The 24,569-nt window shown below is 44.8% G+C and overlaps 1 protein-coding gene across 5 annotated transcripts in view; it reads right to left on the reverse strand.

The window, feature by feature from the left end:
- letm1 (leucine zipper-EF-hand containing transmembrane protein 1) overlaps positions 1-24,569 on the reverse strand; it is a 119,169-nt gene that overhangs the window by 73,360 nt on the left and 21,240 nt on the right. For 4 of the 5 annotated variants that reach the window (XM_038793367.1, XM_038793368.1, XM_038793369.1 and 1 more), the window contains 4 exons: positions 22,356-22,413; positions 21,435-21,888; positions 7,854-7,997; positions 5,808-5,945 (listed from right to left, as the gene is read on the reverse strand). In XM_038793367.1, coding sequence (XP_038649295.1) covers positions 5,808-5,945; positions 7,854-7,997; positions 21,435-21,888; positions 22,356-22,413 — 794 coding nt within the window. Of the gene's footprint in view, positions 1-5,807; positions 5,946-7,853; positions 7,998-21,434; positions 21,889-22,355; positions 22,414-24,409; positions 24,472-24,569 lie in introns of those variants that run through there. The other variant, XM_038793371.1, reaches the window with a different exon arrangement.

Genomic DNA, 24,569 nt, shown 5'->3' on the forward strand with positions numbered 1-24,569 from the left:
CCTGTGATATGGGGCACAACAGTAGGAGGTTAGTGAACTTTAGGGTGATGGCGGTTTTCTGGGGCGGGGTTTTTGCAGAGTTTGTTGTTTGACTTTGTTTTCAGGGCCTGGGCAGGGGCCTCCACACTAGCAAGCGCAGGTTGGCTAGGAAACGGGAGTGTGGTGGGGGGAGGGGCCACGGCCATTGGAACCTGGTCGAACAGGTTTCGATGGGCCTGGGAGGTGGGCGGGGTGGGATCGATACTGGGAGGGGTGTTTTCAAGAGGAAGTAGATGGGGGGGGGGGGGGGGTCAACAGCAATCAAGGGACTGGGCGGGTCAGGCCCAGTGGGCAGGGCCCGGGGTTACGATGATGGTAAATAGTGGGGGTGGGAGAATGAGAAACGATCTCCACCCACCCCCGGTCAGAATAGTAACGTGAGGGGATTGCGGGGGACCGGGGAAGAGGTTGTGGGTGTTTGCGCATTAAAGAGCCTACAAGCCAATGTGGTGATGCTGCAGGTGACCCACATGAGGGTGAAGGATCAGGTGAGGCTCAGGAAGGGCTGGGTGAGTCAGGTGTTCCCCCGGGGGGGGGGGGGGGGGGGGGGTGTTCTTGTTTAAGGCTAAAGTGGCCAAGGATGAGGGGGAGGAACGGCAAAAGTTGATTGGGGAGATGTTGGAGGTGGACAGGAGGTATGTGGGGATATTGACCCAGCCCTCCAGGAGGGAGGCGCTTCAGGCAAAGTTTGACCGGTTGTCTACAGAGAAGGCGGTGCGGCAATTGAGCTGAGCGAGGGGAGCAGTCTACGAATATGGGGAGAAGGCGGGTTGGATGTTAGCCGGTCAGCTCTGGAAGGAAGTGGCGGTGAGGGAGATAGTCCAGGAACAGGACGGGATGGGGTACTTAGTGGTGACCCCGGAGCAGATTTATAAAGTTTTTGAGGAGTTTTAGAACATAGAACAGTACAGCACAGTACAGGCCCTTCGGCTCATGATATTGTGCCGACCATTTATTCTAATCTAAGATCAACCTAACCTATACCCCTTCAATTTACTGCTGTCCATGTGCCTGTCCAAGAGTCATAGATTCTTAGACATTCATAGAATTTAAAGTGCAGAAGGAGGCCACTCGGCCCATCGAGTCTGCACCGGCTCTTGGAAAGAGCACCCTACCCGAGGTCAACACGTCCACCCTATCCCCATAACCCAGTAACCCCACCCAACACAAAGGGCAATTTTGGACACTAAGGGCACTTTAGCATGGCCAATCCACCTAACCTGTACATCTTTGGGCTGTGGGAGGAAACCGGAGCACCCGGAGGAAACCCACGCACACACGGGGAGGATGTGCAGACTCCGCACAGACAGTGACCCAAACCGGAATCGAACCTGGGACCCTGGAGCTGTGAAGCAATTGTGCTAACCACAATGCTACCGTGCTGCCCACTTCAATATCCCTAATGATTCCGACTCCACCACCTCCGCTGGCAGCACGTTGCATGCACCCACCACTCTCTATGTAAAGAATCTACTTCTGACATCTCCCCGAAACGTTCCCCCAATCACCTTAAAACTATGTCCCCTCATGACAGCCATTTCCGCCTTGGGGAAACGTCTCTGGCTATTCTCTCTATCCATGCCACTCATCACCTTGTAAACCTCTACCATGCCACCTCTCTTCCTTCTTCGCTCCAGTGAGAAAAGCCCTAGTTCCCTCAACCTTTCTTCATAAGACATGCCCTCTAGTCCAGGCAGCATCCTGGTAAATCTGGACCGTGGGTCGCAAAGGCCCATATCCCTATTAAAAGTTTATGCCAAGATACTGGCAAAAGTGCTGGCAGCAAGGTTGGAGGGGTGCCTCCCTAAGGTGATGGGAGACGATCAGACAGGGTTCGTGAAGGGAAGGCAGCTGTTCTCGAATGTTAGAGGGTTGCTAAATGTGATCAGGACGATCAGGCAGGGTTCGTGAAGGGAAGGCAGCTGTTCTCGAATGTTAGAGGGTTGCTAAATGTGATCAGAACACCAACAAATGGAAGGGGACGGAGGTGGTGGTGGCACTAGATGCGGAGAAGGCGTTTGATTGGGTAGAGTTGAGGTATTTGGTGGTGGTCCCGGAAATATTTGGGATCGGGCAGAGATTTACGCCGTAGGTATGGCTGCTGTATAGGGAGCCGATAGCGAGTGTTTGCACGAACAACATAAGTTTAGGGTATTTTGCAGGTGTGCCCCATGTCCCCCCTGCTGTTTGCATTGGCGATAGAGCTGCTGGCCATCTCTCTAAGGAGCTCGGGGCTGTGGGAGGGGACAGTTAGAGGGGCGATGGAACATTGGATATCCTTGTATGCGGACAATTTGCTACTGTACATCTCCAAACCGAGTACATCGTTGGGTAATCTAATAGGGCTGCTCCAAATATTTGGGTTGTTCTCGGGGTATAAATTGAACCTAGGTAAGAGAGAGTATTTTATGGTGTCTGGCCGGGAGTGGGGGCTGCCATTTCGTAGGGCAGCAACCCACTTCAGGTATTTGGGGGTGCATTATTGGTGGGGAGGGGCTCCAAAGGTATAATTTTGACTAGTTTGGTGGGGAGGGTGAAGGCCGACTTGGCAAGGTCCCGGGGAAGTATTCATGGAGCCCTGTGGTAGTGGCAACTTTGAAGATCAGGAGTCAGTTTAGATAGTACTTTAAGCTGGGGGCCAGGTCGGGGATGCCAATTCGGGGAAATCACAGGTTCGAGCTGGGGAGGCTAGCTGCGGGGTTTCAGAGGTGGCAGGGGATTAGCGCAGTGAAGGATCTGTTTTTGGGGGGGATGATTTGCGAGGTTTGTTGGTACAGGAGGAAGGGTTTAGGTACCTACAAGTCCGAGATTTTGCGAGGAAGGAGTTCCCGAACTTCACAATAGAGCTGGCCCCCTCGCTGTTGGAGGAATTACTGTCAGCAGGGGGGCTGGGGAGGGGGGTGGTGTTGGCGATCTATGGGAAGATCTTGGAGAAGGATAGGTGTCCACAGAGGGGATTAAGACAAAGTTGGAGGAAGAGCTGGGAGAGGTAACGGAAGAAGGTTTGTGGTGTGAGGTGCTGCGAAGTGTGAATGCTTCAACCTCATGCGCAAGGATAAGCTGACTCCGAGGGTGTTGAGGATGTCTGTGAGCGGTGTGGGAGGGGCCCACAAACCATGTGCATATGTTTTGGCCCTGCCGGAAGCTGGAAAGATATCGAAGGGAGGTATTTAACATCCGGGGTGTTGCATGTGGACTCGGGCCTAGAGGCCATTTTCGGGATGTCGGACTAGCACAAATTGCAGGTGGGTGCGGGGGCAGACGTTTTAGCCTTCGCCTCGCTGATTGCACGTAGGTGGGTCCTGTTGGGGTGGAAGTCAGCCTCTCCGTCCTGCACCTCGGTGTGGTAGGGGGACCTGCTGGAAATATTGACCCTGGAGGTGAAATTTGAGCTAAGGGGAGCGAAATAGGGGTTCTATAACGCATGGGGTTTGTTTATCATGCACTTTCGGGAGTTTGTTGCCATTGAACATGAAGTGGGGCGGGGGTGGTTTGGTCTGTTGTTTGCTTTTTGTTCTTGTTTTTAACTTGTGAGTCGATGTTTTAGGTTGCATACTGCAGGGGTCGTTTTGCTGTTGTTTCTCGGGCTTTTTTGTTTCTCCTTATGGCAAAAAAGATGAAAATGTGGTGAATAAAAAGATTTAACAAAAAAAAACAAAAAACTCACCAATTTCCCCATCTTATCCCGCACCCCAACTATCTCCCTCGCCGCAGCCGACCTGCCAACATACGCTCTGCCTTCTCTCCGTACTCAGACAGCCGTCCTCACCCTTCTCAACTGACGCACTGATTACCCAGTGGACAATTGATCAAACCTCGCCTGCAACTCCTTCCTCTTTTCCAGGAAACATGGGTCCAGGTCCCCCGCATACCTTCCATCCACCTCCAAAAACTCTTCTACGAGTCGTTGGCATTCCTCCCTCTCCTCCTTAGCCTCAAACGAGATCACCATCGCCTCACCACCATCTTCAGAGCCTCCCAGACCACCAACCGTGAGACCTCCCCCGTACAATTAAACCCCACATACTCCTCAATCACCTTCCCTGTCATGTCACAGAAGCAGCAGTCCCCCAGTAACCCCACATCCATTCTCCACCTTGGCCTCTGGGCTGCCCCTTTCTCCAAAAACCACATCTATCCAATGCGGAGCGTGATCAGAGATCACAATTGCCGAGTACTCCGAACTCTTAACTCCAGCCAACAGCGCTTTTCCCACCGCAAAAAAGTCAAACCTTGAAAGCACCTTGGGCATCAGGGAGAAAACTGAAAACGTCCGATACCGTGGGTATAAAAACCTCCACAGGTTCACTCCCCCAACCCCCCCATTATGAACCCAGCCAATGCCTCCCCCCTCTGGGTCAGCGAGCTCGCCTGGGATCTGTCCACCTTCGATCCAGCACTAAGTTCCAATTCCCCACCCACTATCAGCTCATGGGTATCCAGATCCAAGATAGCATCCAACGTTTTCTTCACGAACTCCGCATCATTCCAATTGGGGCCAGATATGCTTGCCAGAGCCATCAACCACTCCTGCAACGCACCTGTCACTATCACATAACTGCCCCCCTCATCAGCCACCACCTTATCCATCTGAAACCTTCCTCTTGGCCATCAATATCACCACTCCCTGAGCCCTACTGCAAGTGCTATATCTAACTGCTGCTTGAAAACATAAAATGTTTTGTCCTCAACTACTTTCTATGGTAGCAAATTCCCCAGTTTGACCACTCTCATGAAGAACTTTCTCCTCATCGGTCTTCAACAGTCTACCCAATATCCTCAGACTGGTTTTGGACACCCCCATCATCGGGAACATCCTTCTTGCATCTATCCCGTCTAGTCCTGTTCGAAATTTATAGGTTATGAGATTCTTCCTCACTCTTCTGAACTCTAGCGAATACAATCCTAACTGACAATGTCTCCTCATACGTCAGTCCTGCCATCCAGGGAATCAGCCTGGTAAGCCTTCTCTCCAATCCCTCAAGAGCAAGAACATCCTTCCTCAGATAAAGAGACCAAAACTGCGCACAATATTCCAGGTGTGGCTTCACCAAGGCCCTGTATATACTTGGCCATAAGGGACAAGGCGAGGGAGTGGGATTAGGAACAGTGCTCTTTCAGAAAACCAGTGCAGTCTATGTGTCAAATGGCCTCCTTTTGCAATGTTAACAATTCTGTGATTCTGTAACACAATTCTGCTGCTCATGCATGAAGAAAAGCCAGTTGGGTGAGCTGCTAGAGGGTTGCCAGATGTCCACTTTCAAAGCATTAATTTCTAGGTGCAAGTTCAGCAGTTAAATTGGATCCAAGGCCAAGGCTAACTAAAACGATTAAACAAAAATCCACCAAAGCAGAAAATGTTGCAGGCACTGGGCTTTTCCCAACTGTCCCACTTCCAAAGGCAATGATTAATGCAGGAATATAACTCCATGGACATCAATACCCATAACATGCCATTCTCCAGAAAGCATGCATTGGCAGGAAAAGCATCACAATTATATCCGATTTTGTGCTTGGATGCAAATAAACACTTGTACTTCCCAACAACAATAAGTGGATAATAAATCAGAAAGAGTAACATTGATTCAGGGAGGCTGAGATCAGTTGCAGTTCTGTCATCAGAACTATTCAAAAATATGTGCTTTTAAGAGAGGCAAGAGATACACCAATAGCCAATTTAAAAAAATGAAAATATTAGGTAACTATCTTTTTCATTTCTGCACGCAACAGTGCAATTATCTGGCATGCAGTGGAAGCTTAAATGTTACCTTCTGAAAAAAAGTAGAAAAGTCCTTTGTGACGTCTCCCTTAGCTGCTTTGTTTCTCAGCGCAATCTCTTCAATTGTATCTTGAAGAAATTTTGCCATTTCAAGCTTCACTCTCAACTCCTTTTTCAACCGTTCTTCCTACAAAGAAAATCTTTTAGGTTTTAAACATACCCAGATGTTTCAACAAAGAAATTTTTATTGCATTTAATTATTTTCAATACAAATTTACAGGTTATTTGTCAAGTTTCAACAATTAATTGAAATGTTTCTATTCTGAAGTTCAAATGACCCTGCTGACAGTTCTCTCTAATGGAAGCAATTATAGAAATTGTTCTATTCTATAGAGGAGGAAGAGATGCTTCTTTTATCCAGGGTTACATAGGGTGTTACAGCTGCATTATAAATTGCAGCTTCAAATATCACGACAACTCCTAGCATACATAGCAGATGAAATGTTTGATAGAGATGGCAGCAGAAAACAATAGTGAATATTTGAAGTCCAATGTATTTGGCAAAACCAACTCCACGAAAGCTCAGTGACCCTGTTGTGTGACTAGCTCAGTTTTACAGGCAGAAAGGATTGCACATTAAATTCCTGGTTTGTAGTAAACTAACTTATCTCAACATGCTTAATTGCTGAAGCTTGGTGGTGGGTGGGGGAAATCGGGGAAAAGGAGATAAGGTTGGTCAGACTTGCTGCTCTTGATCACTCTGAAGTGACCTAGGTAGAATTGGATATAATGTCCCACTGCTCAAATTAGTCAGTCAAGGCTCACATGCAAGGATCAGACAATTGAGCAATATTTTGCAAAACTGGTTTGTGTAGAACTGTATTAAAACTAAGGAGTCATTACATTCAGGGGAAAAGAGAATCATGGAACTTACAGCACAGAAAGAGGACATTCGGCCCATCAGGTCGACCCTGGAAAAAATACCCCACTTAAGCTCATGCTTCCACCCTATCCCGGTAACCCAGTAACCCCACCTAATCTTTTGGACACTAAGGGGCAATTTAGCATGGCCAATCTACCTAACGTGCACATCTGCGGGAGAAAACCGGAGCACCTGGAGGAAACCCACACAAACACGGGGAGCAAGTCCAATTCCGCACAGACAATCATCTGAGGCCGGAACTGAACCAGAGTCCCTGGAGGTGTAAGGCACCAGTGCCAACCACTGTGCTCCCATGCCATGGACTAAAAACTATTACACCTGTATTAAGAAAAAAATAAGTAACATCAAGTTGATTATTAATGAGAAAAACACATGACTAATTTGGCTGGCCATTGAAATTTGGGTTTGCCAATGTGTTCCATGTAGTTCCTATTCATCTACTTGAAGAACATCAATAAAATATTTGTAAAAGAAATAGGGTGAAAGTGTGCCAGGCCATCACTTTCTCTGTATATATTAACTTTTATGAATTGCAAATTGTCTAAATGATAGAAAAAGAACAAATTACAATTTCTCCAATGAGGAAATCAATAGTTCGGAAACATCAGTTGTCCAGAAACCTTTTGAGCAGACCCAAGCTACTCACAGCATAATTTTACTCCACTACTTTGGCAGCGGAACCATTGAAGATAAAGTATTTGGATAATAAAACATTGTTTCATCAATGTTTTATGCTTGGGGCAACACACTGGCACAGTGGTTAGCACTGCTGCCTCACGGTGCCAAGGACCCGGGTTTGATCCCGGCATCACTGTCCATGTGGAATTTGCACATTTTCCCTGTGTCTGTATGGGTCTCACCCTCACAACCCAAAAGGATGTGTAGGCTAGGTGGATTGGCCACGTTAAGTTGTCCCTTAATTGGAAAAAAATAACTGGATATGTTTATTTATTTTTAGAAAAATAAATCAATATTTTCTGCTTCAGGTAAAGTTTTATATCTATGGTGACTTCCGTTTCACACTTACGTTTGGATATTCTAACTTTATTCAATAAACCGATAATTTCTGAAATGCAGAAATTACTTGGTCACAAGCATTCGGACTGGAGAAGTTACAGTACATGTTGAAACAGAATATCTATACGTACTCACCTTCTTTGACTTTGTCTCAAAAGTTGAAGGAAGCATATTAGGGAAAAGTTTAACAACAACAGGAAGAAGAAATTCCATGAATGGAACTATTATGAAAACCAGGAAGGGCACCAGGCGAAAGAGGTCAGCACATGTCCTCAGAAACTGTTAAGAGGGAAAAAAACATTTAAATTCAAAAGCATTTCCTTTATTTTCACTTATTTATAAAACAAAAGTTTCAACAATTAGATAAACAAACCTCTGAAAGTGATAAGCATATTAAATGGCTGATTAAAAATTGAATCCATAGTATCCATATAGTGCAAGGGGACCATTTGGGCCATTGAAACTGCTCCAACCCTCTGAAAGAACACCCTATCCCCATAACACCATGCATTGATCATGGCCAATCCACCTAATCTGCACATTTTTGGATTGCGGAAGGAAATCTGAGAACCCGGATGAAACTCACATAGACACGGACAGAATCGAACTCGGGTCCCTGGCGCTGTAAGGCAGCTGTGCTAACCAATGTGCAACCATGCTGACCCAGTCAACTCACTGTATCAGTAAGGAATAGGACATGACCGTGTATTGGTTATCATAGAATCACAGAATCCCTACAGTGCAGAAGGAGGCCATTCAGCCCATCAAGTCTGCACTGACCCTCTGAAAGAGTACCCAACCCAAGGCCACTTCCCCTATTCCTAACCCTTTAACCTATCCTACACATCCCTGGACACTAAGGGACAATTTAGCCAATGGCCAATCCACCTAACCGGCACATTTTTGGACTGTGGGAGGAAACCAGAGCACCTGGAGGAAACCCAGGCAGACACAGGGAGAAAGTGCAAACTCCACATAGACAGTCACCCAAAGCTGGATTTGAATCCAGGTCCCTGGCGCTATGGGGCAGCAGTGCTAAACACTCTGCCGTTACGTTACTAGACGAGCAATTCCGAGATCTACACAAATAAAACATGAATTGATCATTGGGCAGTGTGAGACAGCCCATTATGCATGAGACAGCTCTTTGGCACAATTATTTAAATTACTCCTATTCCCTTGCCCTTTCACTGGAGCCTGAAAATGTTATCCCTTCAACCACTGGGATTGCAATAGTCTATCTCAAGGGGGGGTAATAAAAATGTTGGCCGAGCCAATGACACCCATGTCCTGTGAATTATCCAATTCTTTTTTGAAAGTCATTCCCGTAACTACTGCCACAATCAAAAAGTAAAAACAAAATTTCAATTCAAGGGATCCAGCCATGGTTTACAAAATTAGGGATTATGTTGGATTAAAAGAATGCTTATAATTTTGTGAAGGATAGCAGTATTCCTGGGGATTATGAGCATTTTAAAAACCAGGAAAGGGTGACCACAAAAGTTGCTAAAGAGGAAAAAGATGACTTCAAATGGAATTTGGCTCCTGTCCACAGGTAAGGCAGAGAGAGGGGCAGCTGAGGAGGGTAAAAGGGGCGATATACGAGTTTGGGGAGAAAGCTAGTAGGATGTTAGCACATCAGCTGAGGAAGCAGGTGGTGGCAAGAGAAATTGGGAAAGTAAACGATATGAGGGGGAAGGTGGTGGTGGACCCGGTGGTGGTAAATGATGTGTTTCTTGAATTCTATAGTCGACTTTATAAATTGGAACCCCCAGCTGGGGAGGAGGCTATGAAGCGATTTTATTCTGGGGGGAGGGGGGCTAGAGTTCCCGAAGGTAGATGAGGAAGGCAACGGGGCCCAATTGGGCTCGGGGAGGTGATAAGACAGATTGGGGGGCGATGCAATCAGGCAAGGCCCCGGGATCTGATGGATACCCAGTGGAGTTTTATAAAATGTTTTCTGGGTTACTGGGGCCACTCTTGGTTAAGGCCTTTAATGAAAATGAAAAAAAAAGAGTCTAAGGAACTGGCAGTGCTCCCCACAATGCTATCACAAGCATCGATCTCTCTCTCTTGAAACGGGATAAGGACCCAGGGAGCTGTGGATCATACAGGCCGATCTCCCTTTTGAACGTAGAACCTAAATTAATAGCAAAGATCTTGGCCACATGTATAGAGGACCGTGTCCAGGAGGTAATCGGGGAGGACCAGACGGGATTTGTGAAGGGCAGACACCTGGTGTCCAACATTAGACGGCTCTTAAATGTTATAATGATGCCAGCGGAGGGACACAAGGTTGAGGTGATAGTAGCTATAGATGCATAAAACGCCTTTGACTGGGTGGAGTAAAAGTACCTATGGGATATTCTACAACGAAAGAATGCTGGAAAATCTCAGGTGGTCTGGCAGCATTTGTAGGGAGAAAAGAGCTAACATTTCGAGTCCGATGACTCTTTGTCAAAGTCAAGAGACAGAAAGTGGGAAATATTTATATTGCGGAAATCCTGTCGCGGAGAAGAGCAGTACTTCTTCTGAGTAGGCTTTCCTGGAAGAGAGGTGGCAGTGAGTCATAGATATCATAGAATTTACAGTGCAGAAGGAGGCCATTCGGCCCATCGAGTCTGTACCGGCTCTTGGAAAGAGCACCCTACACCCAAGGTCAACACCTCCACCTTATCCCCATAACCCAGTAACCCCACCCAACACGAAGGGCAATTTTGGACACTAAGGGCAATTTATCATGGCCAATCCAACTAACCTGCACAACTTTGGACTGTGGGAGGAAACCGGAGCACCCGAAGGAAACCCACGTACACACGGGGAGGATGTGCAGACTCCACACAGTGACCCAAGCCGGAATCGAACATGGGACCCTGGAGCTGTGAAGCAATTGTGCTATCCACAAGGCTACTGTGCTGCCGGTGACTCTTTGTCAAAGCTAACAGACAGAGAAAGTCCACTTGCTATATCATACTCCATTGGCGAATGCAAGAACCAACCGAGTCCGGTCAGAATATTTTAGTCTTTGTACAGGGACAAGACAGGGATGCCTGCTCTCCCCACTACTGCTTGCCCTGGCCATCAAGCCCTTGGCGATGGCCCTTAGGGCATTGAAATGCTGACGGGGGACAGTGAGAGAGGGGGTGGAACATAGGATCTCGTTCTCCACGGACGATTTACTTCTTTACATTACAGACCCGGGGAGTTGAAGAGGAAGTGGGACAAAGAGTTGGAAGACGGACTATGGTAAAAGGCCTTGAGGAGAGTCAATTCATCTTCGTTGTGTGCCAGGCTCAGTCTGATCCAGTTCAAGGTGGTCCATAGGGCTCATATGACTGTGGCCCGGATGGGTAGGTTTTTTGAGGAAGTGGAGGAGACCCTGTGGGCGAAGCCCAGCGAATCATGTACATATGTTTTGGGCGTGTCCGAAGTTGAGGGGATTCTGGCAGGGATTTGCGAACATCATGTCAGATGCCCTGGGAGGGACAGTTACTCGGAGTCCAGAATTGGCAACATTTGGGGTATCGAAAGATCCAGGGGATGATGTTCTCGCCTTCTCCTCCCTGGTGGCCCAGAGACAGATTTTGCTGGGATGGAGGGACTCAAGAGCCTCCAAAGTCAAGTGTTGGGGTCAGTGACATGGCAGGGTTTCTCAGGCTGGAAAAGATTAAGTTCGCCTTGTGGTTCCATTCAGTGGTCCGACCGGAGGTGGCAGCCGTTCATCGACTTCTTTAAGGAGAATGGAACGTTAACAGCAAGGGGAGGGGGGGGGGGGGGGGGAATGGGAGGCATGGTAGTGCAAGACAAGGACAGGGAATTTTGTGTACGCGAAATTAGGAAATAGGGCGGGGGTAGTAGGGGATGTTATTATTTTTTTTTCATGGTTTTTTGCATGTACCGGCCCACTTGGTTGTTTGAATTCACCCGAGGAAGGAGTAGTGCACAGAAAGCTAGTGATTCGAAACAAACCTGTTGGAATTTAACCTGGTGTTGTAAGATTTCTTACTGTGCTCACCCCAGTCCAACGCCGTCATCTCCACATCATGGCTACGTACTAAAACATAGGAACAATGGGCAGCACGGTAGCACAGTGGCTAGCCTAGTTTCTTCACCGCTCCGGAATCCCTGGTTTAATTCCCAGCTTGGGTCACTGTCTATGCGCAGTCTGCACGCTCTCCCAGTGTCTGCATGGGTTTCCTCCCATAGTCCAAAGACGTGCAGTTTAGATGGATTAGATAGATATCCAAAAAGGTTAGGTGGGGTTACTCGATAACGGGGATAGATTGGAAGTGGAGTGCTCTTTCCAAGGCTCGGTGCAGACTCTATGGGCTGAGTGGCCTCCTTCTGCACTGTAAATTCTATGATTCTATAAGAGTAGGTCATTTGGCCCTTAAAGCGACTGCACCATTCAATAAGATCAAGGCTCATCTGGTTGTGATCTCAGCTCCACTTTCCTGTCTGCTCCCCTCCCCAAAGCAAATCATATTTTTTAAAATAAGGAGACCAAAACCACACAATACTCCAGAAAATGCACTTTCATAGGAAGAATAGAGGCATAGTCTATTTTCTGAATGGGAAAAGATGGACAGCACAGTGGCGCTGTGGTTAGCACTACAGTCTATGGTGCCGAGGACCCGGGTTCGATCCCAGTCCTTGGTCACCACCATGTGGAGTTTGCATATTCTCCTCATGTCTGCGTGGGTTTCACCCACACGACCCAAAGATGTGCAGGTTAGGTGGATTGGCCACGCTAAATTGTCTCTTAATTGGAAAAAATAATTGGGTATTCCAAATTTTTTTATTTTTTAAAAAACTAAATGGGAAAAGGCTTCGGAAATCATAAGCACAAAGGGACTCAGGAGTCCTGGTTCAGGATTCTAGTAACGTTGACATGCAGGTTCAGTTGGAGTTAGGAAGGTAAATATGTTAGGGTCCAGAGGAGGTTCACAAAAATGATCCTGGGAATGAAGAACTTGTCGTATGAAGAGCAGTTGATGACTCTGGGTCTGTACTCGATGGGAGTTTTGAAACTTACAGAATACGGAGAAGTAAAGATAGAGTGAACGTGGACAGGATGTAGTAGGAGAAACTAGAACCCGAGGAAGGCACAGCCTCAGACTGAAGGGACGACCCTTTAAAACAGAAATGAGGCGGAACGGGCGGGGCGGTGGCACAGTGGTTAGCTCTACTGCCTTACAGCATCAGGGATCTGGGTTCGATTCCGACCTCGGGGTAACTGTGTGTAGTTGGAGTTGGTACATTCTCCCCGTTTCTATGTGGGTTTGCCCTGGGTGCTCAGCATTCCTCCCACAGTCCAAAGATGTGCAGGTTAGGTGGATTGGCCATGCTAAATTGCCCCTTGGGGTTAAGTTGTAGGAATACGGTGGGGGATTGGGCCCAAGTATCATAGAATCATAGAATTTACAGTGCAGGAGGAGGCAATTTAGCCCATCGGGTCTGCACCAGCCCTTGGAAAGAGCACCCTACTTATGCCCACACCCCCACCCTATCCCTGTAACACCGTAATCCCACCGGACGTTTTTGGACACCGAGCAATTTAGAATGGCTCATCCACCAAACCCGCATCTCTTTGGACTGTGGGAGGAAACCGGAGCATCAGGAGGCAACACACACACAGACACGGGGAGAACGTGCAGACTCCGCACAGTAACCCAAGCCGGGAATTGAACCCAGGTCCCTGGCGCTGTGAAGCAATAGTGCTAAACACTGTGCTGCCCTGGACGGGTGGTCTTTCGTAGGGTCAGTGCAGACACAATGGGCTGAATGGCTTCCTTCTACACTAAGGATTCTATGAATTTCTTTAGCCAAAGGGTGGCGAATCTGTGGAATTTATTGCTGCAAAAGGCGGTGGAGTCCAAGTCACTTGAGTATTTTTAAGAAAAGATAGATAGGCTCTTGAATAATAAGGGGATCATGGGTTATGGGAGAAGGCAGGAAAATGTGGATTAGAAACCTATCAGCCATTATTGAACAGTGGAGCAGACTCAATGGGCAGAATGGCCTAATTCTACTCCTATGGCTTATGGTAAGTGGTCTTACCAAGGCCGTGCACAGCTGCAGTAAAACTTCCCTAATTTTATATTCCATTCCTTTTGCAATAAAGGGCAACATTCCATTGCCTTCTTAATTACTTGCTGCATCGGCACACCAACATCATGATGCATGTACCAACAAGCTCTGTAATCTTTCTCTATTTAAATAGTATACTGTTTTTCTATTTTTCGAGCACATTTACTGACACAATAATCCATCTGCCATTTTTTCCCCCCCACTCACCTAGCCTGTCAATATTATTTTGCAGATTCCCCAACTCCTAGTGACAACTTACTTTTTTTCCTACCTAGCTTTGTGTCATCTGCAAATTTAGTCACCACACATTCGGTCCCTTCATTCAAGTCACAGATATAGATTGTTAATAGTCGAGGACTCAGCACTGATTCCTATGGCACTCCACTAGTTACAGCAGGAGGTATAGACAGAGTCAATAGATGGGAGTCAGGTTTGGGAGATAGACTAGGCAGTGTTCACGACTCTAATTTTTTTACAGACTTGGGCAGAGCAGTTGCCGAAGTTTTGTTGACATTGACAGAGCATTGTTGTTACACATCAGCAAATCAAGAGGTGGAGTTGGAGCCAACGTTTGCCACAGTAGTGTGTGTATCAGGAGTATAGAGTGTGTCCAGCACCTTGGAGGTCTCCTCTGTACCCTGTTGAAAGCTGTCATGTCTTTTCTAAAGTGCGGGTCCGAAATAGGATGTATTATACAAGGAGGCTATTTAGCTCAATTGGTGTGCAAGGCTCTCCTCATCCACCCATGCCATTTCCCTTTCCTTCGCCTCGTAGTCCTGCACATTCTTCCTAATCCAATTTCCTTTTGGAGGCCTCGATTGACTTTGCCACCACCACACAACCAGACAGTGCATTCTGGACCTTTTTCTTTAAATTTAGAGTACCCGATTCACTTTTTCGAATTCAGGGGCAATTTAGCATGGTCAATCTACCTACCCTGCTCATCTTTGGGTTGTGGGGGCGAAATCCAAGCAAATACAGGGAGAATGTGCAAGCTTCACATGGACAGTGACCCAGGGCCGGGATCGAATTGGGGACCTCAATGCCGTGAGGCAGCACTGCTAACCACTGCGCCGGCGTGCTGCCCGCATTCTAGATCTTAAATTTAGAGTATTTTTTTTTTTTTCTAATTAAGGGGCAATTTAGCGTGTTCAATCCACCTAGCCTGCACATCTTTGGGTTGTGGGGGCGAAACCCACGCAAACACGGGGAGAATGTGCAAACTCCACACGGACAGTGACCCAGAGCCGGGATCGAACCTGGGACCTCAGCGCCGTGAGACTGCAGTGCTAACCTACTGAGCCACCGTGCTGCCCCCCGCATTCTAGATCTTAACCACTTGCATGAAAAGTTTTTCCTCCTATTGCATTTGTTTCTTTTGCCAATTACTTTAAATCTGTAAACTCTCATTCTTGATCTTTTCATGAGTGGGAAGAGTTTCTCCCTACCGCTCTGTCTAGATCCCTCAAGGAATGGGGGACATCTGGTGGCAGCATGTAGGAGACGGTCACACATAAGGTAGCCCCCGATTTTAGCCCATTCCCCAGGGGAAATTAGTTGATAACCCAATTCATACTTTATGAGAGGATGTCGAAAGCTGCGAAAAAGAATGTTGAAAAGAAGGTTACGTGTGGTAGCCCGTCACCAGAGGCAAAGAAGGTGCAAAGCTAGTTGGGAGCAAAGATGGTGGAGAAAACCTCGTCGGATGGGAACCGCGCCTATTATAATGGATACACTGACGGAGGTAATGGTAATTGAATTTGAGAAACAATTCAGCAAGCAGTTTGTGAGGCACAGAAGGGAGATATTTGAGACCATTAAAAAGTCTGTGGAGGACGCTCTGCGCCCAATAACAGAGGAGATTGGGAAGGACTTCGGAGGTGGTGCGTGAGCATGGGAGGTGCTGAGGATGGTGGAGGACACCTTGTCACGACATAGCAACCAGATAGCCTCACTGGGAGTTGAGGTGCTGGAGCAGAGGAATAAGGGCCTGAGAGCGAAGGTCGAGGATCTCGAGAACAGGTCGAGGAGGCAGAACCTCAGGATTGTAGGGTTGCTAGGGAGGGTGGGGGGGCTCAAGGCCGACCGAGTACTTGCTCAGAAGCTCGCACAGTTCATGCGGGATGTGAGGTGAGAAGGCAGTAGCATTCGATGTAGAGGCAGAGCTTGCAATGAGACGTGCGGCCTTGAATAAGGCAAAGTCGGCGTTATACGAGAGCAGTATGTGTTTTGGTGTGGTGTACCTGGCGAGATTAAGAGTCATGCACAACTCAAAGGATCACTTTTTTGAATCAGCGGAGGGGGAGGCTTTCGTTAAAGAATAAGAACTTGAACTGAAGTGAGAGGGTGGTGGTTCTGCAGGAGACTAGGTACGTTATAGTCACTGGAACGCTGGTAGGCAAGTTAGCAGTGTTGGTGAATGTGTGCATCCCAAATTGGGACGATGTAATGTTCTCACAAGGAGATTGTTGGCCGCAACACCAGACATGGACATGCACCAGTTGATCTTGGCAGGAAATTTGAATTGCGTCTTCAATCGAAAGTTAGACTGGTCTAAGTCAAAGTCGTTGACTCTTTCAGGGGTAGCAAAGGGAGAGTTGGCGTTTATGGAGGAGATTGGGGGAGGCGGCAGATCAGTGGCATTTTCTGCACCCTGGGGGCAAAGAATTTTCATTTTTCTCCCCAGTACATAAAGTATATTCAAGGATTGAGTTTTTTTAGGAAGAGAAGATCTCTATTGCCTGGGGTGAGTAAAGCTGAATACTCCCCAACAGTCATCTCAGATCATGTTCACATCTGGTAGATTTGGCGTCAGAGGTACGTCCGGTTCAGCATCCAGAATGAAGGCTGGAGTGGGGTTATTGGCCGATTTGGGGTTTTGTGGATGGATATAGAGGGTGATAGAAGAGAATGTGTTCCTGGCCATCATAACACAATAATTCTGAGTTAGATTTTTAAAAAAAAATTGTTTATTGATACATTAATTCAAACCACGTATTTTATTATATATGCAAATTATGAATTTCAGAGACACTTGGTAATTTGCTTAGTATTCAATTTAGAAATTGTAAATTTCCATCTGGCAGCTCCCAATAGATTTTATTTTAGATACAACTTGGAAATAACAGGACTAAATTACTTTAATAGCAAATGTGCATTCTCTTTTATAAAAGGACAATGAACTATCAACAATAAAATTAGTTTACAAAGCATGCACAATGTATACATTGAAACAAAAAAAATGTTTCATTCAAAAGCTAAGACCTACTTTTTGGCAAAAACATTTTAAAAACACATTTCTCTATACACTGGTACCTTTCCTATGACATTCTAGACTGCTTGTAATTATTCTTTCAAAATAAAATGCTGAGCATAAAATAATAAAAACAAAGGTCATTCTTACTAGAACGTCAGTCACTTTCGAACCACAGCATTTGGTGAGCAATGACGCAACACATTACTGTTCTCCTCCTCATCAGCAGCTTTCATTGCACTCACCAGCAGGCCACAAGCAAAACAACTGGATATGCACAGAACCTCATGGCACAGAACATACTGGTCTTGTATAGAATTTTATTTTCTACCCATTCACCTGAACAGAGAAACCCTAACATAATTACTAAACTGCGAGAAATTGTGTTGTATTATAAATCCAATAAATGGGCTTGGACAAAACAAAATGCTAATGTATTATAATGATTTTTTATACTTAAACTTTCATGCTAGAGCTACATTAGGCACATAATTGTCTAACAATCAAACACAAGCCATTATGATTTTGGCTTTATAAATTTATCATTTTTAAATTGATCTGGATGATAGGCTACCATTTAAATGTCAACTGTTCAGTATTGAAACTAAGGGCTTTTTTTCGGATATACTTTAATACTTTGATATATCTCTATCAGTAGCACATATCAACTGACCAATCCACTCATGAAGGACAAAAAAAATACAAAACGTTTGTATTCACCACCTCCGTCATGAGCTAACGGTCTGTCGTCACAGTCACACATGTGGCTGAACGAGGTAGTCCAACTATTTTTTTCCAATTAAGGGCCAATCTAGCTAACCAGCACATCTGTGGGTTGTGGGGGTGAGACCCATGCAGACACAGGAAGAATGTGCAAACTCCATTCAGACAGGCACCCGGGACCGAACCTCGGTCCTCAGCACCGTGAGGCAGCAGTGCTAACTGTGCCATTTTGAGGTAGTCCAAATAAACTACTAGCGTCTTCTTCTTTGTAATTGTGCTTTCAATTTACCACATTATTAAAAAGAAATCAAACTATTTCAAATGACTACACCAATGCCCCAAACTACACCCCGGGCCAATTTCCATGAAGAGCAGAAAGACGTTATGTGACAGCTATACAAAGCCAGAGAGGGACTTGGATTACTGAGAGCAATACTAGAGAGTGCACTGCAGATTTACCAGCATGATACCTAGACTCCAAGGACTAAATTACAAATAGAGGGGCAGCACAGGGGCATAGTGGGTTAGCCCTGTTGCCTCACGGCGCCGAGGTCAGAGGTTCGATTCTGGCTCTGGGTCACTGTCCATCTGGAGTTTGCGCATTCTCCCCGTATTTGTGTGGGTTTCGCCCCCACAACGCAAAGATGTGCAGGTTAGGTGGATTAGCCACGCTAAATTGCCCCTTAATTGGAAAAAATTAATTGGGTACTCTAAATTTATATTTTTTTAAATTACAAATAGAGATAACACAAACCATGGTAGTAACTCCTTGAATTTAGACAGTTGAAGGATGATTTGATCGAAGTTTTCAAATTATTAAGGGAATATATAGGTAGATAGACAGTAGATAGAGGGAAACTATTTGTTTTGTTTGGGGAGTCCAGGAAGGAGGATATAGTCCAATACATTAATCCTACTCCTGAAAGGTGAGCCTCTTCGAAATAGTTCCAGAATCAAAAGGCCAGCAGAAATTTAGAAAATGTCTTCGAAACAGCGACAGATGCGATATCAACTACAATTGTGAAACTGTGATTAATGGGTTTTTGTTCACCAAAAGTACGAAAGGGCATGGGTCAAAGATGGATAAATAGATTCAGTGTTTATCACTAATTATTTCAACTTAATGCCAGAATAGGCTTGAGGGGCTGAAGGGTGTACTCCTGTTCCAACGTTTGTTTGAAATTGTGGCAGCTGTTGTTTTTATTTTACTCTTTTATGGATTGTGGGCATCGTTGACAAGGAAAGCATTTGTCACTCACTCCTAATTGCCCTGGAGACTGTGGTGACCCTCCTTGAACCACTGGAGTCCATTGGGTACTCAGTGCTGATAGCAGGATTTTTACCGAGCCACAGCATTGTTACGATGATATAGTCAGGAGTTCCTCCATCACAAGGTCAGAAGTGGAGATGCAACGTTCAGCACCATTTACAACTACTCAGATACTGAAGCAGCCCGTGCCCATATGCAGCAAAACCTGAACAACATTCAGGTTTCAGCTGATAAGTGACAAGTAACATTCATGCCACACAAGTGCATGGAAATAAACCATCTCCAACAGGAGAGAATTCCACCATTGCCCCATGATGTTCAATGGCAGTACCATGTCTGGGTCCCCCACTATCAACATCCCAGGAGTCATCGTTTATTACAAACTGAACAGAACAGCCATATAAGTACTGGCTACAAGAACAGGTCAGAGGATTGGATTGGATTTGTTTATTGTCACGTGTACTGAGGTACAGTGAAAAGTATTTTTCTGCGAGCAGCTCAACAGCTCATTAAGCACATGAGCTGAAGGTAACAGAAGGTACACAATATAACTACACAAGTTGCACATTCTCCCCGTGTTTGCTTGGGTTTCGCCCCCACAACCCAAAGATGTGCAAGGTAGGTGGATTGGCCACACTAAATTGCCCCTTAATTGGAAAAAAATTAATTGGGCACACTAAATTTTAAAAAAAATTACATAAGCACTGGCATCGGGTGAAGCATTCAGGGCTGTAGTATACAGGGGTGTAGTGTTAGTGAGGTCACAGATCAGGTGTACAATGAAATACTCTCCACTTGCTTGGATGAGTGCAGCTCCACTAGCACTCAAGAAGCTTCAGACCATCCAGGACAAAGGAGTCCGCTTGATTGGCATCCCATCCACCACCTTCAACATGCACTCCCTCCACCACTAATTAACAGTGACAACAGCTGTACAATCTTTAAAATGTCTTCCATGATCCGAAGGGTCATTATACTGGACTCAAAATGCTAACTAATTTTCTCTCTCCACATATGCGGCCAGACCTGCTGAGTTTTTCCAGCATTGTGTTTTTACTCCGCACTAGCACTGTGGGTATACATGCACCCCATGGACTGCAGGGGTTCAAGGCAGCAGCTCAATACCCACCTTCTCATGGGCATAGGGTGGTCAAAATCCTGGAACTCCCCCAACAACTCTGTAGGTGCACTGACACACCCATGGACTGCAGTGGTTCAAGAAGGTAGCTCACCACTGCCTTCGAGGGAAATTAGGGATAGGCAATAAATACTGGCTGGACAACTGTGATGTTTTAATCTTAGCAAAACATACAGAGAATCAGCATCCTAAGTACCTAGATAAATACTTATGGGGTGGCGGAAATGAGGGCTACATGGAAAGAGTAAGAATTGGGAGTAATTGGATAGGTCTTACAAAGAATAGGCATAGACATGATGGGCTGATGGTTTCCCTCTGTGCTGTACGATTCTATGCAAGTCTCAAGTCAGGAATGGAATTGCACTGGGACCTATTCCTATACTACAATCAACATTGTGTTAAAGCTGATCGATCATTCTAGTGCAGCTACCAAGAACACCAAATGAAAGAAGTCTTCAAAAACAAAAATCCCTCTGAGGAAGTTGGTGCGAGGGTGGGGGAGGGGGGAAAGTAGAGGAAGGAAGCGGAAAGGGAGAGATGGAAAGAAATCTGTGACCAATGCCTCACTTTGATAATATGTCATGGTTTGAGAAAGCTGCCCTGTGGTTTGTGATATTAACCCATCATAGACTGCACCAATAAAAATTATAAAATTACATCAGGACAAGTCAATGATTCAGGCAAACACTGGGTGACACCAGACTGGAGTTCAGGCGAGTTGCAGCTCAGTTTTTTTAAAATAAAAGAAACCAAAATGTTAAGAAACTTGTAATAGCTGTTGTTAGTATTGGCCAATGAAAGGTCACGCACCATTTTACATACGCCTTCCAAACTAGCAGCTGGTATTCATCCAAAACAATCACAATCACAGTGAGATGCTACTGAAAATGGAATTAATAAAACCACGAAACCTTTGCAGACTTGAACTATAAATAGAAGAAATCTGCCTAGAATTTACAGCAAACGACCTACATTTGAGTGGGAGGACTGGGAAAAGTTATTAAAGGGCCAGCCTTTTGCAGTCTTTCCTCCCTCCAATGTAGGATAGAGTTATTTTACTTGCATGAGGTTAGTGAACAAATGAGGAAATTATCAATCTGTGTTATACTAATTCCACTGGAGCTTACCAAGACGCTTCAAATTGATGATTAACTTGAATTGTATGCTGGAATGTGGAACTTCAGTTTAGAATGTTCATTGAGAATTAGAAGATTGTACACAAATGACCGATTGCACACATACCTGTCTATGCTCTCTTCTTGATAGATCATATCCGTTCAGGATTCGCCAAAGCATCCTTCCTGCTATCTTTGTGTCGATCCACAACAACCTGAAGCCATGATAATAGTGTTTTACTTCATCTACAATCTTCTGACCCAATGACCTGCGAACTTCAGGTTCTATAGGACTATACACAGGACCTCCTTCCTCCAGTCGCTTATTCTTGTCCTTTAGAGACTTTAGAGACTTTTCTACTTTGGAATCATCATATCGGTGATGCGTAGAATGCCACCACCTCACTGAAACATATCTGGTTCCAATAAAACTCATGTTGGTAGAAGGGCATGGCAGAGGAGCACCCACCACACCACAGCACAAACGTTTTGGCCCTTTTGTCCAGTTATTACAAGGATCTCTTACGTGCAAAGGACTGCTGCTTGTAGATATTGTGCTGCAATTTCTGATCCAAACATTTCTGAAAAATGGACAGAAAAGAAAAATTGTTGAGAACAATTCAACGAAAATTTAAATGTAAACTATTTTCTAGGGTAGTGAATATGTGGAACTGGAACAGACTGTCTAAGAGGCTAATAATGTGGAAAGACTGAGGACAAGTTGGACATATATTTGAAATGGGAGATGGAGGGATCCTAGTTTTCAGCAGCAGCGAAACTGATTTATTTAATTTACAACACTTAATATCCCAACCCAAAGAACAATTCCTTTACCAAATCACTAACCAACACCATCAAGTTAGAGAGAAATGGCCCGTGTCCAGTTAATATTTCAGTTAACAGAGCATCCATCCGCATGAGTAGCTGTGCTCAGTGTTGGGGAAATCAACAAAGGCTAACTTGGAAAACATACACTCACACACCTTTAATGAGTGAACTCATTCGAGAAAAACACCATGATACCTGGACAATAAATAATTTTTCTTACCTGTGGCTTGTCAACCTTAGTGCAATACACTTAAGACAGGCAATTTCACCAACACCACCTAGAACAGGGAAATAGCAAATGAATCATTACAAAGGCATAAATATTTTCCTTGGTTCAACACAGCTAGTTAATTTTTGCAGGGACAGCAGAAAAATATTTTTTCAAATAAACAGGAAATTCATTCATCAAATGATTACAATATTAGGCAATAAAGTTAGCTACCAAGTAAAAGAACAGTAGTAATTTTAGATTACAAAATATTTAGACATCTTCCTTTCTTCCCAACACAGGGAGCAATTCTGTATTTATGTTCATTTTTATTTAAAAAAAAATAAACAGCATCTACACCTGAAGAAAGTGATGTCAACATTCATGTGCACAAAATAGATGCTGGGAATGTTGTGGAAATAAATCTTGCCTGGATATGAAAGCAATTATAAATTAAAACACAAAACTCTCATGTTTAATTAATGGTGGAATCAGTAGAGACAATTAGACTAACATCAGGTGGTGGCACCCCCCTAAGTTATTTATAAAATATGTATATGATAAAGAGCAGTGTCATATGCAGGCGAGATGAACTTCTAAAACTCTCAGCATAAATGTTTCAATAAGATGTCTTACAACACCAGGTTAAAGTCCAACAGGTTTGTTTCGAATCACTAGTTTTCGGAGCACAGCTCCTTCCTCAGGTGAATTTCGAGGTAGATTTAAATTACAAGGAGAAATTACACAGGTTAGGTTGTTTCAACTGGAATTCAGGTTATGGGATGATCTGATCAAAGTCTAAGATATTAACAGGGGAAAAAAAGTAGATAAAGGTAAACTATATTTCCACTGGTTGAAGATTCTAAAACTGGGGGCCACAGTTTAAAATTAGGGTCAGACAGTTAAGGAGATACTTCTTCACTGGCCAATAGACAGCAGTTGAAGCTGGAACAGTTGTTAATTTTAAATCAGAGATAGGTAGATTTCTGTTTAGCAACGATATCAAGGGATATGGGCCAATTGGCTGGTATATAGAGTTAGATCACAGATCAGCCATGATCTCATTAAATGGTGGTGCAGGCTCAAAGGGCTGAATGGCCTATCCTGTTCCTATGTAAAATCAGATGACCTACTGACGGGTCCGATCCTGGGCTCAGTGCAAACTATTTACACAGGTACAGGACACGTAGGATTACCAGCAAGGGTTACTTTTCATTGCCTGCTACAATTCTAAGGCCTAGAAGTCACCCAGGTGAATTTGGAGCACGAGCTTGTGGTCCCTATTCATTAATTTGAACATCTCCAGTTACCAGTAAATCAACAATGTAAACCATATCATTATATAATACGCTAGGTGTTGATTTATAGTTTGACTTTTTTTTGTAATAATAGTGTCCACCTCCTGGTGGTATGGGGTGCCGTGGAGATAGAAAGAGATGGTGTTGTATTCATGCAATGTCATTCTATTGCCCCACTAAGGGATAAAGAAAAATTAACAATTGACATTTGGTTTGATCCAAATCCTTCAACGGGTTAGGAAAGTAGCAAATATCCCTATGAAAACATTAACAGTAACGATTTGGATTGACATGTTTATGAGTTCTGCAACATTTGGCGGCACTGTAGCACAGTTGCTTCACAGCACCAGAGTCCCAGGTTCAATTCCCGGCTTGGGTCATCACCTGTGCGGAGTCTGCACGTTCTCCTCGTTTCTGGGTGGGTTTTCTCCAGGTGCTCTGGTTTGCTCCCACAAGTCCTGAAAGGGTGCTGTTAGGTAATTTGGACATTGTGAATTCTCCCTCCGTGTACCCACCCAGGTGCCGAAATGTGGTGACTAGGGGCTTTTCACAGTAACTTCATTGCAGTGTTAATGTGACAATCAAAGATTATTATTATTTCTTCTGGTCCTCTCCTATTCAGTATCATTCTTTTATCGTAGCTTCAGAGATTTTTTCCTTTTTGCCAAACTACTTAAATCTATTCAGCAAATACATTCTAATAACAGCTCAAGTGGATAAAATATATTAACAGCTAACTTATCAGAATAATAAATTTAGTAATCTTACATAACTTAATGTTGGATTGTTGAACATCCAGATCAAGTTTAAACTAAAAATAAGGTTGAATCTGATGCTTCATTGTCCATAGTGGAAATATCACTATGATCTCATAAAAGCTTCCTTATGAGTCATTTCACCATACGAACAACATGTCTGCCGTTTTAAA

The sequence above is a fragment of the Scyliorhinus canicula genome, chromosome 3 (assembly GCF_902713615.1).
Source record: "Scyliorhinus canicula chromosome 3, sScyCan1.1, whole genome shotgun sequence".
Classification (NCBI taxonomy): Eukaryota; Metazoa; Chordata; class Chondrichthyes; order Carcharhiniformes; family Scyliorhinidae; genus Scyliorhinus; species Scyliorhinus canicula.